Below are 22,252 nucleotides of genomic sequence, written 5' to 3'. Positions count from 1 at the left end.
AACATGCAAAGCTGAAAATACAAAAAGAACAGGCACAAAAATCTGTTGACTCCCACAGTACGTAAGCACTTGAAAATGGATACAATCTGCTTCACCAACACATTGATAAAAGTAAGCTGGATGTATTTCTGAGCCAGCCCTCTTTCATGGAAAATTGTCTTTATCATGTGTCTTGGAAATGAATGGGTTATCTCCTCATGTACTAATAACAGAAACAATGTCATTTTGACTGGTCCCAAGGGCTTTTATTTTTTTTTTTATCAGCTGAACGAAGTATACCAATGTGTAAGTACAAAAGTCAGCAAGTATGAAAAAAGTAACCCTTTGGATTTAACTTTACAGTGACAAAGAAACACAGAGAACAGTGGAAACTTATTTTTGAAAGACCTTGCTCTAACAGAGCTGTACCTAAAATCCTGTTCTGATAAATCCAACGAAGTCCAATTCTGTAGATAAAGTCTGTGAATGCAGTGCCTGAATGTCAATTTATATCAGCTCATAATTTAAATTCAGCCTTCATCATCACTGCTGCTCCATGCGTCTTCATATGCTGGATTTAAATGTTGTTGAGGCAGAGACTAGAGAAAATAAAAATTCTCAGTGTTTTGCTTAATTAAAAATGTTATAATCAAATAAGGGCAAAGCTAAATGCACTTTTTAAATGACTGCATGTAGACAAACTCTCATGACTACTGGATTATTTTTAACTACTTTTTTAGACATTTTGCTGATTAGAGACATGAAAAATTATGAAAAGAAATAGTACTGTATTGTAATTACAGTTTCAGGAGAAAATATCTGAAGGACTGACTGGAAGTATTATAAAATGTTTGGAAAAAATGTAACTAATGTTATAACTGTGTTTACTGCATGCCACCATTTTTATTTAGGTCATAATATTCTCAGCCCATCATAACTTAACACTACAGTTTCCAGAAGCAGTCTATCCACATCCAAAAAATATTTCTCACCTCTGCCCCACTAATGTCCAACCTAAAGAGTTTGTGTAGCTATGCAGTGCATTGAATCACAGTGATTTAGGGTAAATTTTTTTTCTTGTTTACATCTATTCTGGGTTCAGATTCTAGTCATACAAGCACTCAAATGCCTATTCTAACACTTGAGAGGGAGCAGGAATTAGTGGCCTGTGAACAGCACAACAGCTTACAGAGGCAAGGCTCATCTACAGCATTTGCAAACAGCAGCTGTAGCTTAACAGCTTTCAAAACAATGGTATATAATACATACTGCCACTGTGTCAATTTTAAAGGAGCAGTCCTAAACAGAGCTAAGTAAATAATCTTGTTGCTCTTTGTTTTTGCTTTTCTGACTAATAAAAATTCAATTTATTCACATCAAAATTTTCACAGCAAAAATGTTAATTTCAGGTCAACACATTTTGGGTTTAGGGTATCAAACCTTTGGAACTATGTTTTTCTTCTCTGCTTAAGTGTACGATAGTTTTGAAATACAAAAACTTACTAAAGGCAAATGTTACAACAATTTTATGCTTATAATTTTCCCATATAAAATGGAACAATGCCAAAATTTTAAAAAGTGGAATTTTCATATGCTATGGGCCAAAACATTAATGCATACTCATTTTTCAACAGTAGTACAGTTCACCAGCCCCTCATTCTGTAAACAGTTTCAGTTCCTTAAAATATAGGCTTTTTCCCACTCAGGCTGCTCACTCAAGTATTTCTTCCCCAAGAGAAAGTACTCTACTGGAAAACAGTCTTACATGTGATCTTCCCTGCATTTCCCCTGCACTGTCATGCCTTGCACACGAAGATAAACTTATTTAGAAACTCCTTTATTATATTTTCACATAAAAAATATTTGTGTATGAAGGGTGGTGTCCCTAATCTACCTGCTTAATATACAGTATATTCCTAAACAATTTAAAATACAATCTAGCACCTCTACAACTCCAAAACAGGACAAACTGAAGAAAGCAGTTTAGAAATTAAAGAAGCAGGATTTGAAAGACCCATTATCAAATGACATGAACTATTCTTAACTAAGTAGGAAGCTAGCAGCCTGCAAACAATTTGACTAGGCTACAAGAGAAAACGTCTTCTCGAAACTCTACAAGAATCAAAAGATTGCACAGAAATAATAGGTGATTCTCCTTTTAATGAGGAACTGTTAAAAAAGTTGATGTTGACTCACATACTTCTTATTGAATTTCCACACAACCTGCCCAAGTATAACAGCCATAAAAAAAAATACAGTTCAAACTCAAAAATTCACTACCTTTTCAGAAATATCATCAGGAACTGGCTCTCGTGGAGCAGGTATCCATGCAAGGATATTGCAGTCTTTGCTACCACTATAAAGTTCCTGTAAAAAAACAAGCAAAAGTTACTTTCACACAAATTTACTGAATAGTGACATAGATACCATACTGGGCAGGAAAAGAGGTAGAGAATATTACCTAAAAATAAAGGCAAATAACAAATTTCTAATTTATATTATAACCTGGATAACTAGTATTTTAAGTAATATGCCAAAACAAAAAAAAATAGGTTTTAATATTTTTTCCCAGATGGCTCATCAAAATAGCAAAGTCCACATTGAAATGAACTTTATTGCTTAAATACATTTTTATTCTTCCCTCTCTCTTGTCCCCTGAAAAGACACCTATTTTAACAGTTAGGAACCTTAAGAGATTGTTTATGGAGAAATAAAAAAAATAATAATAAAAAAAACACAAAACAAAAAAAGGCAAGTATTTTATTATAATTAAAAACCAGGAATGAACTCAGAAGAATCAAGAATCTATTAATATACATCAGAAACAAGTGTATGTATGGAACTAAGAACTATTAAGTAAATCTAGTTTCAGTATGCCTAGGGAAGGAAACTAACAAATAGAGTACAGCATGATGCTTGTACCCTGTTGGGAAGGCATAGAGCAGAAAGACCAATTTATTACTTTTATTATAAATAACTCTCTTCAATATGATAATGACTATGGACTAAGATCCCATTGCAAAAGGCACCCTGCAACACATGGTAACAAACAGTCTTTACTCCACATAGCTATAAGTCAAATATATCTTAATTTTCTTAATTCTGTACTACAGGAAATACAGACTTCTCTGTCACTTTAAGATGAGGAAATTTTGCCGGTGAGAAATACTAACACCATCTTTGCAGTAAATTTTGTACCTATAACACATGCATTTTCTGAAGTGCTATTTAAATGAACAGGTATGAAGATATTCTCATATACCTTCAATATTGAATTACATTCCTCCTATTATATGTGACGTCTGACAACACTTGAGTGTCGTCATATATTTAAATTGCCTGAGTGACACATATAAAGTTATTTTTTGAGGTATTCAGGCTGACTATGAAAGCCTTGCTTTCAGTATGCTGGCTTTTACACTTTAACTAGCAACTCTCTGCATATGTGCACACTATGAGTAAGGTCAATACACTAGCATAGGTCTGTCTTTGCAGGAAGTTTCCTATATAATTTATATATAGTTTAAACCACATGAATTATGTTGACATTTGGTGCAGAAACCGAATGCTCAGTTCCTATAAACATTTATGTGGGTAATCTTATTCAAGCAAGCTGTCCTACTTTTCAAAAACTGGTCCTATGCATGAAGTTGTTCATGCGTATAAAACATTCAAGATTAGAGTTTACAATTTTAAGAGGGATAACCATCCTACCTTGCTTAAAAGATATATTACACCAGAGTATAAGTCAAATTCCACTTTATTCTGTCAACAGTACTCTACTTGGGCCTCCTGTCTTTGATGGAATATAGAATATCACTAAGAACTTTAAAAGATCTTTCCATGCCAAAATATCTCCTTCCAGTATTATGAGAAATGTCACAGTGACATCAGCATACTTCCATTTAATCCTTCTTACCACTTGTCTCACTTTCTGATCATGGTATGGCAAGACCTTCAGTTAATACCCACTGCATTAAGCAATACTTACAATTAATTATCTACCTAAACTGGTGACTCACACCATAAGTCAGTCAAAAGAAGAGGTAGTGGCCTCTACATAGAATTATGGTACAATACAAGACAGACAAATATATTGCACTACAAACACGCTCTATGCATATTTATAGTACAATATATGGAAAGACTGCAAATAAAACCTGATATAACTTTCAGTTAGCTTTATGTAATAGCCTGCTACTGGATTTGCCAAATACCTTTGCAGATATCACTAGCATTTCTTGAACAGTACCAGCAGCTATAATTTAAATCAAAATTGCTTCCTGTTCCATACCTACTACCTACCTATTTTATGACATGTTATTCATGCATGATGATTTGCACGATTTCTTTTTCTGAAAGGGAAACGTAGGTCTTGTTTGTTTACTTAAATCATTCTAAGCAGGTAACATGGCATACTGGTGTGTTAGATCCAGCTGTAAACATCATCTAAGATATTGCACAATGAAGATTTTCTCTTCCACACCACCCTTGAAATTACTGACCTCCTATTAAATTAATGCTTATTAAAGGGCCAGATTCTGCAGTTCTTATTACTCAAGCAGTCTAACATCTTATTAACTTGACAGAGATATTTACGTAAGAACAGCGTAGTCAAACAACAACATAGTGGATTTTATGGCTGTGTTCCTAGGATCAGAAAAGGCATACATACACACATTAACCAAAGCTCACACCATTCTCTGGAGAGAGCTCAAACATAAAAGGTATTCCACACAAACATGCTAATTAATTTAGATAAGAACAGATAGAGACTAGTATAATTGAATTTCAAATAACTAGCTGCTTGGTTATCAGTGATCACATTTGATTATATGGTTCCAAGCAAACAGAAGACACTTGACACCTCAAATACATAATTGGTGCAAAGTTTAAGTTTCTTCTTAGAGCCTATTCTAGTTATGAGGTGAAACAAATAGAGCAATTAAAATACAGTTAATGAACAGAATGAACATGAGAACATCAATATCAATAAGAAATTCTGAATTCTGAAAAAATAGTGAGAAAAATCTAAGGACCAAATTAGAGGATGGGTAGGACACAAACCAGGGTTAAAGACAGCAGAAAAAGTTTAGAAGGCTGTTAATATGAAGTATACTCTTAACAGTGACAGAGAATACTAGATGGAAATGGCCAAAACTACAGAAAAGATGTAGACTTTGTTTCCCACGAACACAGTGTACTAAAGCCCAGTTATGAGCTAACAAGTACCAAAAAAGTTACAAAGCCATCTGCTACACATTTCACCACTGTATACATAGCTTACATCAGAAAGCCTTAGAAGAACCATCAAGAAAAACTTCAGGCTTGCTTAAGTTAACTATGATTTGATATTAATTACAAAACTGAAAGTGAGCTAATATGCCATTCAGAAAGAAAAAAAAAAAGCAGAATAATATAGACAAGAATGAACTGTTATTTTTTTAATCCTAAACATGGGAATGGAAAAGATTATTAAATGATTCAGTTACTGTAGAGCTAAAAGATAGGTATATAAAGATCAGTCAACGGAGTTTGTAATAGAGCAAGTTTTGTTAAGCAAAATTGATTTTACTTACACCTAGTAATAAAATTACAAATGTACAGCTGTGAATAACTTTGCAGTAATAACTTTGCAAAACAGAAGAGGTGACTATAAATTTTATGAACAACATTACATTCTCAGGAGAGGAATTTTACTGACAAAATCATAATTTCTATTAGAATTACATGCAGTCTGATGAATGCATTTAATGGTCTCAAGATAGGATAAGATACTTGGAAGTACATGTATGAACCCAGTGAAAATAACAGTACCACTATCTTTGGTGTTGACATTCTGATTTAAGTGTATTGATTTGGCAAGGCCTGGCTTTTCAGTAGCAGGGGAGGGCCACAGTGATAGCTTCTGTGAGAAGCTGCTAGAAGCTTGGACCATGCCCAAAAGAGCCGATCTCGGATGGCTCTGAACATGGACATGCTGCTGGCCCATTTAGAAAGGTTGGTAACCTATCTGTGATGACACATTTAAGAAAAAAATCAAAACACCACTGTCATGGGGTTACTTTACGTTTAAGAAAGTTAAAGTTGCTGGGGACTCCTGGGAGTCTTTTCTCCTGACCAATTGTCGGTCATTGCTGAGAACTGACAGCAGTTTTAGCCATTGAAAAGTGAGATCAACTTGTGAACCCCACCTTAAAGTGTATAACCAGAAGTCTGTGGTGCTCTTTGTTTTTTGACTGTGAAAGGTAGCAGAGCTTCGGCTTCTCGCTCTGCCCGGCCACGTGTGGCCGGGCAGGGGCCAGGCCGGGCCTGCCGCGTCTCTCGTCTCCCGGCCGGGAGATGGGGCCTGCGGGAGCTTGCTCCGAGCCAAGCCGGGCCAGGCCGGTTCCTGGCTTGGCTGCAGGTTTTGCCGTGATGGAATTTACCAGAAAACTGTCGAGTAAAGAAAGAGAAGAGCTCTAAGCCTGCTGCAAGCAGAGACGGTGACCGTGCTCTCCAGAGCAGCTATGAGGAACCTTCCATCGCAGACAGCTCCAGCTCTTATTCAGCAGAAATCACCGAACCATCTACAAAGCTTGGGCAAGATTTTAACTCTTTCTTATCCAGATGAGACTTGCGGGTTAATCTTTTTATCCAGAGAGAGAAAAGGAGAGTGATCAACATGAAAAGAGACTTTATAAACTACTAGTGGCAAGAAAGAAAAGAAACTTCAAGAAAGGTAGAGAATTAAGAAGATGCTTTAATTAAGCTGAAATATCTTTCTGTTAAAACTCTGGGGATGGACAATAAAGTCCTGAAAAGAACTCCTTTAATTCATGATAGTGTATGGGGAGGAATAGAGTGTTCAAAGTGTAAATTTGAGTAAAAAGCAGAGTAATTGTGGTATAGTGAAGTGCTGGGAAATTTGAAGCCTTGAGAGGCAATGAGAAAACTGTTTTCTAGTGAAGCGCACAGAAACAGATGAAGAATACTTTTTGCCTTTGACTAACTTATCCTTAAATATGCTATCCCCAAACTAATGACCCATAACACATTTCAGAGTGATGTGAAATGGGAGGAGTGAGCTTTGATAACAGCAGCTCTGAGCAGCTAATATCAAAGAAACAGAAGACTATAACAAAATAGCTTTCTTGTGAGAAACTCCATAAATTAACAGAAAGGAACTTCTGTTTCTCTACAGAAACTGAGGAAAAGACTATAGAAAGAATTGAGACTGTTTAAACCATAAAAATTCTAAAGTTTTTGTCTCTGTTGTCATGTGAACAAAAGAATGGTGAACAGTAAGAAATGAAAAAGTTTTTCTAAAAGTTTATTCTGGTGTTCTTATTCTTGTAGTTTGTCAATAAACTTTCTTTATTCCTTTTAAGTGTTATGCCTGATTTGCTCTTGTTTTAATCCATATCTCACAGCAAGAAATAAATAATCCTTTTTTCCCCTTTTTGTTAATTACTGGTTCAAAACCACGACAACCACGCACACAGGTTTTTTCCCAGAGTGGTGAGGTACCACGGATGCCACCATCTTGCCATAGCCCACGGCTCATCCTTGCCTGCCTGGCCACCCCTAGCCAGCCATGCTGTGGGCAGAGGGCAGGGGCAGCAGTGGCTTCCCCTTCCTGGCATCCCGCATGAGGAGAGGTACTAAACAGCACCACAGCAGCCACCACTGCCTGTGCGACGGCGGTGGGGCCACACGGCCAGCAGTGAAAACACGGCAAACAACTCCCCAGTGTGGAACCCAGACAAGATCAACTTCTTGGCACTGCAACATCCTGCAGGAATCTTTGAATTAGTGGAACTTGTTGGCAATGGTACCTACGAGCAACAGTTTTTCCTCTAATCAGAGAAGAGTAGGAAATGAGGACATGCGAGGGAAAGCAACACGGCAGCACCAAGGTCAGTGGAAAAAGACGGGGAGGAGGTGCTGCAAGTGTCTGAGCCAAGACTCTGCAGGCCATGGTGAGGAGCATGGTGAAACAGCCTGTCCCCCTGTAATGCACCAAGTCTGTAGGGAATGCAGAGATCCACTTGCAGCCTGTGGGAAAAGTGCTCATGCTGGAGTGGGAGGATTCTGGAGAAAGGGCCCTTGCTTCCAAAGTAGAGCAGCCTGTCCTGAGAGGACTGCACCCTGTGGATGAGTAACCCACACCATACCAGTTTCTGGGAAGACTGTTTGCCCATGGAAGGGACCCCATGACATGGCAGAAGAAAGACTCCTCTCCCTGAGTGAACAGAAGATCTTGGGTGATGAACTGACCAAGACCCCCATGCCCTGTCTCTCTGCACTGTCAGTGGGAAGGAGAGAGGGGCTGCGGGGAAAAAAGATGTTTTCAAGGCTTAATTTACTTACCATTATCCTCCTCTGACTTTAATAATAGATTTACTTTATACCTTTAAATTTGAACCTGTTTTTCCCATAGAACGTTTTTCTCCCAATCCTTATCTCAACTCATGAACCTTTCATTAATTCTTTTTTTCCCTCTCCTCTACCCAACTGTAGCAGGAGAGGGTAAGCAAATTACTTCCGTGGGTGTCTGGTGTTTGGCCAGTGTCAAAGCATGACATATAGCAATGTTGTTTCTCAAACTATTTAAGACAACTGAAAGCAAAGCCTTTGCAAAAACGGAAAATCAAGTCATACTTCTCATGTATAGAACTGAACTCTGGAAAAGGGTGCTTCTGAAAAGGAACAGGATTCACATCAGATAAGCATAAGAAGTTGTTGACATCACAAACTTTTGGATACAGGGACCGATGTAGTTCTTGTGTGCATATGCACACACAAGTGATCCTTTACCATGGATCTTAAACACCAAGGTAGAGACACTACATGTAAAACAAGTAAAGCATGTTTTACAGAGAGACCTAATTAGCCTCACCTCTTCAGTTGATCAAAAAGGACACCAAAGATAACTTTATATAAACACACAAGAAGTTTTGTTAGGAAACTATCCTTGAAAAGACAAAAAGCTTTTCAAGATCATTTCGGAAAAGATGTGCTTTAGCCACAATGTGAATATTGCAGTTGATGTATCTCACTATCTACTCATACCAGAACTGCCTTCCAGGTCTAGCAAGGTGTGGTGATTTTAGCTCTAGCTAGAATCACAAGGAACTTACTCATCTCTTGCTGTGAGATAAGGATTAGGAGAAGGGCAAAACAGGCTTAAAACTTAAAAGGAATAAAGGAAGTTTATTAACAGAACTACAAGAGTAAGAAACCAGAATAAAACCTCAAAATAACCCCCTTTTCTTCCACCCCCCCCTTCCTTTTTCCTTTCCCAACTGACAACATAGAGACAAAATTTGGGATATTAAAGCAGTACCAGCTATACAACAGTCTTTTCATCAGTCTCTATGGGAGAGGAATTTTTTCTTGTCATGACATGGAGACTTCTCCACAAGAAAAGTCTTCTTTTTTCTTTTTCTGGCAGCCACCCAGAAAAAACTCTGCCATCATGCTTCCCTCCCATTTTCACACCACTCAGAGGTGTGTTCATGGTCCATGAACTCAAGGGGTATTATTTTAAGGATGAGTTGTTCGAAGGCAAAGGTTCTCTTCATCTGTCTCTGTGATCATCTCTGGGAACAGAGGTTTTCTTCTTCTCTCCCTTGGGGCAAAGCGTCTTCATCAACTCTTGCTTCTCTCTCTCTCTGTTCAAGCATCTCATGGGATCACAGCTACTCCACCATCTGCTTAGCTTCACCAAGGATACCTTTGCTCAGATTTACAGTTCATTTCCCCCAGTACTCTTTCACAAATTTTTCACGAGTTTTTCAGAACATTACTGTCCATCTCCATGGCTCTACTAAATGAAAATTTCAGCTTATTAAAGCTCTTTCTCCTTCCATCTGAGGCTCGACTCCTCTCCTACTTATCTTGATGTTTTATGTTGTCTCTTTAAATGTTGATCACTCTCACCTCCCTCTCTATGGAGAGGGGATTAAGTCTGCAGGTCTCAGCTGGGTAGTGAAAGGGTTAAAATCCAGCCCAAGCCGTGGCAGGTAGTCATGGTGTCCAGCAGCCGCTGGAGCACTTTCTGCTGCTTTTTGGCCTCGAGCCATCTGTGCAGGCCATGGGAGGGGGGTGTTGGCAAGTATCAGCAGCCGTGGCCCAGCCCAGCCTGGGGAAGCCCCTTTGTCTCCATCCCCGACCTGGGAGCTGCTGGAGTCTGGCCCACACCCCCCCCAGGCTGCATAGACCCAACCACACCAGAGCTCCGATACCTTTCAAGGCCGGAAATGAAGAGACAAGCAGTTCCCGGGTTTGGGTTTAAAAGGTGGTATTCACAAAGGTGATCTTACTTTTCAGTGGTCCAAAATGCTGTCAATTCTTAAAACTGGCTAGCTATTGGCCTGATCTCAAGCAGAGAAGAAACTCCCAGCAGCCTCTCTCAGGGGAATCACTTCCATGGATATTTCCCACTTTTTTCCTAAATGCCAAACTACCACACAAAGCTTATTAGCTTGGGGTCTACTGTGTGTCCATAATGCGTCCATAATTTTCAGTGAAGTCTGTCTCAGTGATTCAGTCAAAGCTACTGGATGCAAAGCAGAAGCTACAAGAGTCACTTCTATGATACATTGTGTGACAGGTCATGAAAAGATATCTACATGCCCCTTCTGCCTCAAATACTTCTACCTGACACTCAGAAATAACAGGCAAGGAAGGAGAACTGGAACATGAAGTACAATCCTTAAGACATGAGGGCAACTATATAATGGTCTGAAAACACATACTATCATTCATTCTGCTCTTGGCACAATACATGCCATATGCACAATATGTTCTATACTATCTCACAACAAATTAACTTTTGTTATCCTTAAGTCTTTTATTACAAGAGAAAAATATACCAGAGGGAGATAGCAAAAGAAATAAGAGAAGAAGAAAAAAAATCTGTCAGTACCATGAGTCCCTGTAATGTCATGGTATTTCTCAGTTGAAACGTTCTCTGATTAATTTAAGAATCTGGTGATGTTGTCAACACTTTGGATAAAGTGTAACTACAGGCATTTGAGCAAGATCACCCTAGCAAAGTACTTGTGAGCCTTCTCAGTACTCACAGCAGTACTAATACACTTCACATTCTTTCTTAATGTGATTAGTCTCAGATATCTCTCAGAAAGACAACTCCTCTTCAGTTTTACAGAAAAAAGCCTTCACACGTATGCTTTACTAATGACTACACAAGCCAAATTACTAAAGGTATATTGAGAAGTTACACATGAGAGACAAAACATGCAGTGGAAGGAACTTAATCCACAAAATGTCATGCCAAAAACTTGACTTAACCTTTCCTGGATGTCATGTAAACCACAGTACTCCCTCTTACCTTTGATTAAGCATACCCCTGAAAAGTGAATGCTTTTATAGTGCATATAGTATGTCAATCTGCATAAATATTCCTGTTTCTCTGGAATAATGTTTGTATTTTACTTACCTGAAAATGAGGTTGAAATACACAGCAGTTGACAGTACTATAATGCCCTCTAAGCATAGTTATCAGTTCTCCTGTGAAAACTGTATAAACAGCAATGGTACTTCCATACGGAACAAAGGCAAACTCTGGATTACAGCCACAAGAGATGGCAAATTTGAGTCCTTTCCTACTTTCATTACAGACTTTCCCATAGTTCACCTGCAAAATGAAAGATCACATGGATTACACAGTCAGCTATTAAAGCCACTGGAAAGTATATGAAAAGGTCAATTTTACTTCATGTTTAATACTCAGTAAAATTAATTTTGGATTAATATATCTCTCAATATTTCAAACTACAGATGCCTATCAAGAGAATTATTTTTATGCTCAATAAAATTTACTATTCTTAACATCGATTTTATAGATATTAAAGAAAAGGAAAGAAAGAAATCCCTGAAAATTAGCAATTCCACACTAAGAATAGGCTTGCCCAGGCTGTTGCATGCCAAATCTGCATCAAGCACGTAAATCCTTACTGAAATTAGACGTTGTTCAGGAATTACCACCTGTTGTGGTTTAGGAATGGTATTTTCCAATTCAGTAATCCAGCTAAAACCACTTATTCTCCTGCCTCTGATTCAAAGCACAAAAGGCAGAGATCATAGGTTGAGATAAGAACAATTAAGTACTGGAAATAGCAATAAAACACCGAACAGCAACAGCAACAATATTAATAACAAAAGGTATGAGACACCGAAATGATTTACAAGTTCAACAAAATAATACTGGACTGTTTTCTCCCAGGGTAGCTTTGATAGGAAAAATTTCTAAGACGTTACTGGTGAGGTGTAAGGGAAGCCTTGCAAATTAAAATAGTTTAAAAGCACCTAAACTGATGTCTCAAGCTACAGTTTCATTGAGTTTCAAGTTCTTGACAACTTTAACACGGATAAAAATCTCACAAAAGAGTTAAAGTAAAGTTTCCAAACATGTTTGGAAATGTTCTAGTCAGTTATATTAGTCTAATGAAGTCCTATCAAACATCAAAAGTGTATTAATGAGGAGACAGAGAAATATATTCAGGGAAACAGTATAGTTTTCCTCTAAACAAATTTAACTAAAACAAATCATTAAAATTTTGACTATTTTTCTCATGAAGAAAATGTGTTGTGTTAAAATATTTACCTGATAAATTTCACAGATTTCTTAGCTTGAAATTATTTTAAGCAATACCTCTGGGCAGTGTGTGAAAATACACTACTTTGGACAATATAACTCTGGACTTGAAAAAGCAAAAACAGAGTCAAGCTATTCCATACTAGATTGGAAAACCATAAAACAGCCTATGAAACAAGTCAATGAACTAACAAGCACAGAAACAAAAAACAAAACAGCGATCTAGCTGGTAATAGGGGAGTATAATAATACAGAACAAACTGTATTATCTACTTCAGTGGTGGTGATTTGAAGACAGAAAGATGTTTGTGTATGAGGTGCTGAGAACAAGCTGGCAAATATGGCTAGCATGGAGAGTAGTCTGTTTATTTAAATATCTGTAAGGAATTAATTTTGCTCTGTTCTGAAACTAAGCAGCAGAATTAAAAGATTTCTGAGGTACAGCAAAATTTCTTTCCTGATAGCAATGACAGACCATAATTACAGCTGACTAGAATTCCACAGACACTGACTTAACTAGTATGTTCTTCTTTCAAAATAAACAAAGAAAACAATTTTCTTTACTGAACAGAAAAGAAAATGCAAATAAGAAGCTTTGGCACAAAAAAATCCACAAGCCATTGAAAGGACTGCAATAGCAGTAGATGTTTAACACAGTTCCCACCCCTCAATCCTGTTGCTCTGTTACTACACAAATTTGGAAGGATGGATGAATAGATATTTTTAACACTGTCATGCAACTCCACACAAGATATTCCACAGAAACAGAGAGATGCAAGAAAGCCAGGCAGCCAGTGAAACTCTCAGATATGGCCAATTGCTCTATGCATAGTACCTGGGCAACTAATAGTTTAAACACCCCAGAACTTTCTAGCAACAGTCAACACTTACGAAAGTTTTTATTACTATAAGAAATGTTTATAAGAAATATAAAGAAGAAATGTTTATAGCTACACTCTCAAATTCATGAACTTAAGAGTTACCATACTCAATCTTTAAGTAAATCCAGGCTCCTTCATATTCTTTTTTTTGTAAAAAGTAGAATAAAAGAAATATGGAAGAAAAAAATTTTTACCAAATCTTTTAGTGATTAAATTGAACACCTATTTCCTTTATAAAAATGAATTTCAAGTTCTACTGACAACTGCAGAAATTATAAATCTCTTAAAATTAAGTGAAAGTAGAAATGCTACTGAAGTTCCTTGAAAACTTACTAAGGTGTTTTCTCCAGTGGAGCTGTTCCAGAGACGCATCCGATCATCTGTACCAAGGGTTAGCAGGTGAAGCCCATCATTTGTATAGCATAAACCATTAACTCTCCCATTGTGAGCAGTGTTTGCTGCCAAGAAAAAGAGCTGTCTCAGGTTTCTAGAGAAAAATTACTACTTTATATACATTTTTACTTCAATGTGGAGCACTGCAAGTGCTATTTAAATGGTAACATTCAGTTAAAAATAATTTAATTTTTTGTTTATAAAAACATCTGGTCAGCTAACAGCCACCAGCAGTGCTCCTCAGGGTGCAGCTCAAGGGCCAGTTCTGTTCAATATATCACCCAGATGTTGATGCCCCCAGCCTGTCAGTGGTCATTTGGAAAATGCGCTTAACAACATACCGTAGCTTTTGGTCAGCTCTAAAGCCAGCAGGGTAAGGTCTCTCCGTATTATACTGCAGTACCTAATTTAGACATACCTTTTATGTAGAAGTGTGAACTGCTTTTTTTAGGTTTTATTAGAAAACAATTTTTACCTGCTATTTGTTTAGTTCATATACGTTTCAATAAATTAAATATCCTAGCATATATGATTGATATTAGATAATCAAAAAATCTTGAACCTTTCAGACAAAAATAAAGTCAAAAAGATAGATGTTGTGATTGAACAAGTCAATATGGTATTCAAAGGAATGTATAAAATGGAACTAGTTATCTTTGGAGTTACATCAAATTTTGTTTTTCATTAAACAATATTTCTCCTTTTTTGACCAAATATAAGCTTTTTTTAGAACATTTTCTTCTTAATAATTTATTGAATTTCAATAAATATTATATTTATAAAAAGGCTAATTCACAGCATAAATTAATTCTTCCACTCACAAAAAAGGTAACAGAATTTTCCTTTTTAGAGGAAAGCCATTAAGAACAAATACACTACTGTTGTCAAGGCAATCCCTCTAAAAAAAGTCCCAAACAACAAACACTAACTCTATAACAAAAGTAACTGAACAAAGCTGAATGGCCTCTGTTATGTACTAAGTAACAACTGGATCATCACTACTGTCCTTGCTGCTCTTAGTATTCAAAACACTAATGAAATATAAAAATTATTCTAGTTACATATGAATTACCACCGGTTATACTTTGTACTACCTGCCTCAGAAGATGCTTTGGACTTCTCCCCATTGTGCTGATCAAGTGTACTCAGACATCCAGAAGCTCTCCTCACATCCCATAATTTCACTTTACCATCAGCGCTAAGAAAAACAGATTTGCATAAATTAGGGAAATTGATTGCACCACAGTTCAGGAACTGTCTTTGGTCAACCCATCTGGCACTCATCTTGATCCAGCAGCTATTCTGAACCACTCATCATGTGGGCACACTCAAGTCAACAGAATTCCATTAAAAATATTTTAAGACAAACTTCAGACTTTCATTTACATGTATTAATAACTTTAGCTGGTACACTATCAGAACCTAAGAGTGAATCTTCCATCTGTAACACAATACACTTGTCTCTTTGATTACAACATAACACCTTTGCATACATACAGAGCCTGGGAATAAACTTGCTGATTCTTCTGTTAATTAAACTATAGCTACAGACTCCAGTATTGACTGTAATGGTGGTCTGAGAATTTGGGCTTTTGTTATCACACATCTATTGTATGACTGCTACAAAATTTGTCAACAAGCACATAATTTTTCATCTTCTGCAACAAGACAAACACAACATTTTCATCTGCTGTAACAAATAAAACCCACAAACAAACAAACCCCTGAACAACATACTGTTAAAACATTTTCCAACTTTCATGAGCCTTTCAGAAGCCTGATTTCAAAAACTAAAGGTTTTCAAATCTGGTAACTTCACTAAACTTATAAAACAGCCATTCCACTAAACTTGTGAAATAGCTATTCTTCTATGTAAAACTAAAAAAACTTGGCATCTATTAAGCGAGAAGAGGAATGTCAATATAATCAAAAGCTAACATAAACGGAAGTTTTAGAAAAGCCAAGAGGATTTTTTACATTAAAAACCTCCGTACAGAAAACAAAAAAGGCCCAGGAATATCAACATACAATCCATATTGAATTCATACTGAATTACTGTAGCTTGGAAAGTTACATCACCTAAGCTACTCAAGTTATTCTCTTGGACGTAAGTAAATGTGATTACCAGAATGGTAATTTGAGCTAGACATTTTTTACTTTTTTACAACACGGATTAGCAATGCACACACTAATAAACAGTAATAAGTAATAAACTTAATATTCTACAATTTTCCTATATCAGTAGTTACAACTAGAGTTTCAAAACTCTGTACAAAGTTGCTATAAAACAAGCATGATTTGTACAGCTCTTTAGGTTTCATTTTTCTAGGGAAAAGCTTTAAAATTGTGAACAGGTAAATGAAGAAAATTAACTCCAGAAGTGCATTTGAATTAAGTCTGCATAAAGAATATATAAAATTTTTACTGACCAATATTCCAGTGCCTTTAACAGTTCAGTAACATCCCCTACCTTCCTGTTGCCAAAATATATTCATGACGTGGGGACCAAGACACTGCCAATACTTCTTGCCTGTGACCTAAGAATTACATGAAAAAGCTTATTATACACACCATTTTATATAAGTACCTGAAAGTAAAAACAAGTATTTAGTTGTATAGGATTCACCAAGCCAGACTAATAATTGAATTGTAACACAAATTTAGATTTTGTGAAACTATATGATTTTGGGACAGAAGTTTTTTCTCTTTCTTCTTCTTTCGTCAGTGGGATTGCAGTGAGCAGAAAATAATACACACAGCATTACCAGTGTATAATTTTTGATAATAAAGATGGCTTTACCTATGCAAAACACATTACAGCTCAGTCACAGCTTTTTGTGCAGCACAGGTATTCTCATACAGAAGGAACTTTCCATTCATTTTTCTTCAAATTCTTTAATGATATTCAATATAAACTATATCTACCTTACATACTTACAACTAAAACTTTACTCATTTTATCCACTAAGAATTTTGCCCTGAATATGCAGTATTTTTTCCTTTAACTATTAAGGTATCAGTGAAGCTAGTGAAGGGTGTTGAGCACAAGTCCTGTGAGGAGCAGCTGAGGGAGCTGGGGAGCTGTTTAGTCTGGAGAAAAGGAGATTTGAGGGGACATCACTGTCCTCAATCACTAAAACCACCTGAAAAAAGCTGAAGCCAGGTGGGGGTCAGTCTCCCAAGTAACATACAACAGGAGAGGAAGTGGCCTCAAGTTGCACCAATGGAGGTTTTGATTGGCTATTAGGCATAATTCCCATACTTTCCAAATAAAATTCTCACAGGAACAGGCTGCCCAGGGCAGTGGTTGAGCCATTTACCCGTGGGGGATATAGATGCAAAAGATGTATAGATGTGGCACTTAGAGACAAAATTCAGTGGTGGATTTGGTAGTGCTGGGTTAACAGCTGGACTCAATGATCTGAAAGGTCCTCTTAAATATATAAGAGGATTCTTATATAAAGAACTATATTAAAGATCTTATATACATATATATCATATCGTATGTACATGTATATGTGTGTGTGTATACATATATAGTATGTACATATATACATATACACGTAACACACACCCATATAAAAAATGTATATACATATATGGGGGGGGGGTTGTTTGTCTGTCATTGGGTTTTTCTATACACACACACTTTAAAACTTGGAAAGTTATGTTGAATAAACGCAGATAATAGGAAGGATAAGATGTCCTAAATGGAAAGACTACAATCATGCTTCATGTCATAACAGAAACATATTGTTGAAAAATTAACTAAATCATACAATACACTATTGCTAACACAGTTTAGAGGTGGTGTGAACAACTTTGCTCCTGCTGCATCTTCCAGTAGGTGCTTTCCCATTACCTGAATTAATCAAAGCACTGTAATGACCAGGATAATGGGAAAAAACTGCAAGATACAGGTTCTACCGGATGCACTCAGAAGGCTCAGAGCAGACAGATTTATTTGGATCCATTAATAAAACTACAGTGATGCATATAATTCCACTTCAGGTGCTAGAGTTAGCATATGTGAAAATATTCATACATATGGTCAAGACACTACTGATTGCTTCAGTTCTGCAAAGAATTTCTAGCTTATGCTAAATCATTGACATATTCTCCTCCCACTTATTCCTCCAATACTGCACATCAGGTAACAGGGTATTACAGGCTGTGTACAAAGACACAACAGAGCTTGTGCCTGGAAAGCATTAACTCTTCTATCAAAGTTAAGAAGTGCTGAAGAAACCAAGCAGGATATTTAGAGAACTGTTTTTGTCACTGCCATCTCTGGATCTTTTGGTTCTAGAAACCAAGAGAACCAAGAACAGCCAAGAACATGAGATGCCTGTTGCAGCCAATTCAGTTCACAGAAGTTTAATGGTTTAAGCTCTGTATTATGATAAATAACCTGGGCTCCTTTTAGACTTAGCTGGCCAGTAAAGAAATAAAGCTGCATTTGCACATTACTCTGACTTAATGTTTCTCTACAGTTTGAAGCATGAAGATTTGCCTCATCATTGCCTTCTCTTGAGCATATGTATATATACTGACACTCCAAAAAGTACACATTAGGAAAGTGCCACCAAAGGCAAATTCTCAGTGAAAGACAAAAGTAGTGGATTATGGAACAATAAAACCTTACATTTAGCTGAATTAGGATAATACAAAGGATTTGATAACATCCTTTTATAGAAAACTTGTTCTACAGTGTCTCACTATATTAAGAATGGTGAAGCAGTACGACATGGCTCTCTTGAACAATGCAGCTAAGAGAGTCATGTTGTACTGCTTCACCATTCCTAATACAGTGCAACACTACAGAAGTCAGAAATTTCTAAACAAATCCACTCAAACACCTCCATGGGATATTTTGTTAAAAACAGTGAAATTTTTGTTTTGGTAGGGGTTTCCTTTCTGGGGGGATGGTGAGGAGTTTTTGTTGTTTTACTTGGTCTATTTTTTTTTAAAACCAAGTAAAACACCACTTGTTGACCACTCCATAACCCTCCAAACCAATGACTACATTTAACCACATAATATAAACAGTAATCAGTATTGATTAGATCATAAAAATGCCCAAACATCTGTAGTAACGGCTCATTGATTAGTGTTTGTCTTCTACATTTCATTAGCTCTAGAAAAATACCCAGAAGAACCTTTTGCCACTGTGTAACTTTCACTACTGGCTACAAATAAATTAGTCATGTTACTGACAAAGAATACATTGTATACAGTGTTTCTTTACAGGACTTGTTTTTACTCAAAGTAGTTATTGTTAAACATTTATGTTTCAGACTAAAAAGTACCCTGCAGAATGTGAGAACTGGATCCAGACTTCAAGTCACAAAGCTGTACTTTGGGGCTTTTGGTACCAACTGCAACAAGAGAAACAAAGACAGCTAAAAAAACACCAGTATTTGAGACAACAACAACAACAAATTCTTAGCAATGACAAGAAAATAGAACAAAAATGATAGCTGCAAAACTGCTCATTCAGTCAGAGCAATGCTTCTATTTATAGCTTTACATTTTTAGTTCAAACAAAATCACCACATAACAAAATTTAGAAACTGGTGGTAAATAGGACCGTAATTGAGAAACTTAAAAATACCTCCTCAAATATTTTTTTGCTAAACATAGTTAAATTGTGTACATGTAAGCAATATACAGATCTATTTACAAAATTTACTATATTTGGATCTAATAATCTTTAAATGGCAACTCACATAATGAAAGAACCTAATTATAGCTAAGAGTTTTATCATTAAGGAGAACTGACTGATGCATTATTTCAGAAGAACAAATATGATACTCTTATTGACATCATCCAACTAATGTAGAGTATTAGTACTGGTTAGTGATGGATAGTATTTTATTGTAAAGTAAACTTAGATCTTATGAAGACTTGACTTATGTAAAAGAAAGAGTAGGGGGAAAAAGCCCAACTGAAATATTACTTGCTTATTATTATAAACCTTATCTATCTATATCAACATATGTCTGTTTTTTAAAAACAGATACACACCTGCTATTAAACAATGCTTTGTAGCAACTGGAGACATATGATGACTATAGACTGTTCCCTCAAAGTGAAATATATCTGCAGGCTGATAATAAAAATATTAAATTAATTTAAATGCAAGTATATTAGCAGAATGTAAATGCTTACCATTATTTTTCAAGTCACAGCAACAGGTAAGACTAATACAAATATCACTATTTACCTAGTAATGATAACTCTCCTAGTTAGAAGCCAGATTACACAAACATCAGACAGTAAGCCTGCTTCCAACAGCAGGACAACACCGGAGCTCAAAGGCGATCCAAAAGAAAGACCAAGAAAGACTGACAAATGGGAAGCATCAATGGAAATTATTACAGTTATCAAAAATTATTAAAGCTAGTACATAAACAAAAAGGTTATAAAATGGAAATAGAGTCAACAAGAAAAAGGCATTTAAGGCTAAGTCTAAAGCCCCTTTTCATTCATGAATACCACATACTATTTTCCTAAATTCCAAAAAAAATAAACCACTTCCATATAAAACTATTACCTGCCTCATGAGTGTTTAAAACTAATGGAACATATTTACTTTAATGAACTTTAATATTTAATTTAATAAGTATAATTTATTCCAGGTAAACTACTTTTCTTGTCTCATTTTAAAATACATATAAAAATATATTAAAAAAAAATCTCTTAAAATTGAGTTGTCTGTTCTTTCAAAAAACACCATTTAGTGGCAGAGCAGGTCACTCAATAACCTTTACATGTACACTGTGTCTTTCAAGAGATGCTCACAGAACTACCTAACTATCTGGAAACTTAATTGTTTATGAGAAGATTTAGCAATTGCAAACATAGTCTTATATCTTAAAGAAAAAAAAAAAAAAAAAGCCCAAGAAAACCAACCAACCCCCAAAAGCAAAAAAAAATGACACCCCAAAAAGCCAAAAAAATTTGCTCCCGATTATATCCCTAGGATGACAGAATTTTTTTGAAAAAAAATTCTTTTGCTATGTGTGAAGCAGCAGTCAAATATTATCAATGTAAATTCCTTTTCCCTATGAACATTTGTAAATGTTCATAGGGAACAGGACAAACCCTCAGGAATTTACAGTTCAACACAAGATGTGAGTCAAAGCAATATAAATTCCTAAATAAACTGCTTGCTTTTTTAATGTCAGTTACACTGGTTAGCATATTTTTAAAGGTTTCTCTCATTCTCTACTGATTTTTAAAAATGGTGCCTGTAGTGTTTAAAATAGCAGAATTCTGGATCCGTATCCTGCATGCCAAGACCACCAATCCTTCCACAGTGCTTGTTATTAGACTCTGGTTACTAAAAATAAGTCACCCTGCCATACTGCCATTTGATTCAACAATCCCCAAGAATGAACTGCAGACTAGACCTTGCTGGACAAGTTCACCAAGAAAAAATTCAACTAGCTGTATTCCTGGTCACAGCAAAATCAGAAAAGAACTGTCCCAAGGGTTCCAAGTTCTCCTACAGTTTAGACATTCAAGTCTTCAGAAATGGGCAGATACACACCAAGGTGGACAGGCATGTCAGGACCACATCGTCCTGCTGCTACCCACAGTTCTAACAGGTGGCTGGTTTTTGTCTTCAGGATGTGTAGTCCTGTTCACCTCTGCAAGAACTTCAGGTATGCAATAAGAAACATCTACACAAAGAAGGTTGCAATCTGTAGAAACTCTCTTACTTGCAAAGTATTTGTATCCCATATTTTCAAGGTTTTGTCAAATGAGCTTGACGTAAACATGCCAGTGTCATGAGGATACCACTGGACTGTCTCCACACTGAATTTATGTACATCAGGATGACTCCTAAAATCAAGGAAAATATTCCAACTGGTTAGAGTTAGATAATCATCTTGTAGTTGTCTTGGTATTCATGACAGGTTGAAAACATAACCATTTTTCTTAATTTGTCCTGAAGTTTTCAAGGAGAAATATATTTTTGTTGGCTTGATTTTCATTCAACTAATACTCATTATTTTGAAGAGTCTTCATTCCAAGAAACTCCAGGTCATTACCTTTTCAATATATGGTAACTGTAGCATATCTCAAGACACTCATAAATCATAAAAAATATCTTTTGAAATGTTTAAGTTGCAATGTTTACAGATCTTAATGTTAAATGTGATGGCCTAACACTACAAACCATTTATGCGTCTTAGAAATGGATCCACTAAAAAATACAATCACACATACAGTTCAAAAGTTCATTAGTGTTAGTGATTACAGCTACATAGTTACTGGTAATCCCTGTCTGACATAGTCACCGGAGAGCAGTAGGCTAAGTTACTGAGCGTCACTTATATTTGCATTCAGAAATGAAAGAGGAAGAACAATAGGAAACTTTCAACT

General features: G+C 36.2%; 1 protein-coding gene across 3 annotated transcripts in view; it reads right to left on the bottom strand.

The window, feature by feature from the left end:
- Positions 1-223: 223 nt before the first annotated feature.
- ERCC8 (ERCC excision repair 8, CSA ubiquitin ligase complex subunit) overlaps positions 224-22,252 on the bottom strand; it is a 32,170-nt gene continuing 10,141 nt past the window's right edge. The window contains exons 4-12 of one of the 3 annotated variants that reach the window (XM_058827521.1): positions 21,586-21,709; positions 19,886-19,967; positions 19,167-19,235; positions 16,328-16,394; positions 14,952-15,055; positions 13,798-13,922; positions 11,426-11,623; positions 2,260-2,346; positions 224-578 (exon numbers count right to left, since the gene is read on the bottom strand). In XM_058827521.1, the coding sequence (XP_058683504.1) occupies positions 510-578; positions 2,260-2,346; positions 11,426-11,623; positions 13,798-13,922; positions 14,952-15,055; positions 16,328-16,394; positions 19,167-19,235; positions 19,886-19,967; positions 21,586-21,709 (925 nt within the window). In that variant the 3' untranslated portion in view covers positions 224-509. The remainder of the gene's footprint in view (positions 579-2,259; positions 2,347-11,425; positions 11,624-13,797; positions 13,923-14,951; positions 15,056-16,327; positions 16,395-19,166; positions 19,236-19,885; positions 19,968-21,585; positions 21,710-22,252) is intronic. The other 2 variants (XM_058827522.1, XM_058827523.1) reach the window with 2 other exon arrangements.

This window comes from Poecile atricapillus, chromosome Z, assembly GCF_030490865.1.
Source record: "Poecile atricapillus isolate bPoeAtr1 chromosome Z, bPoeAtr1.hap1, whole genome shotgun sequence".
NCBI classification, from domain to species: Eukaryota; Metazoa; Chordata; class Aves; order Passeriformes; family Paridae; genus Poecile; species Poecile atricapillus.
Note: the sequence above shows the minus strand (reverse complement) of the source record. Positions and strands in the feature narration are given on the sequence as shown.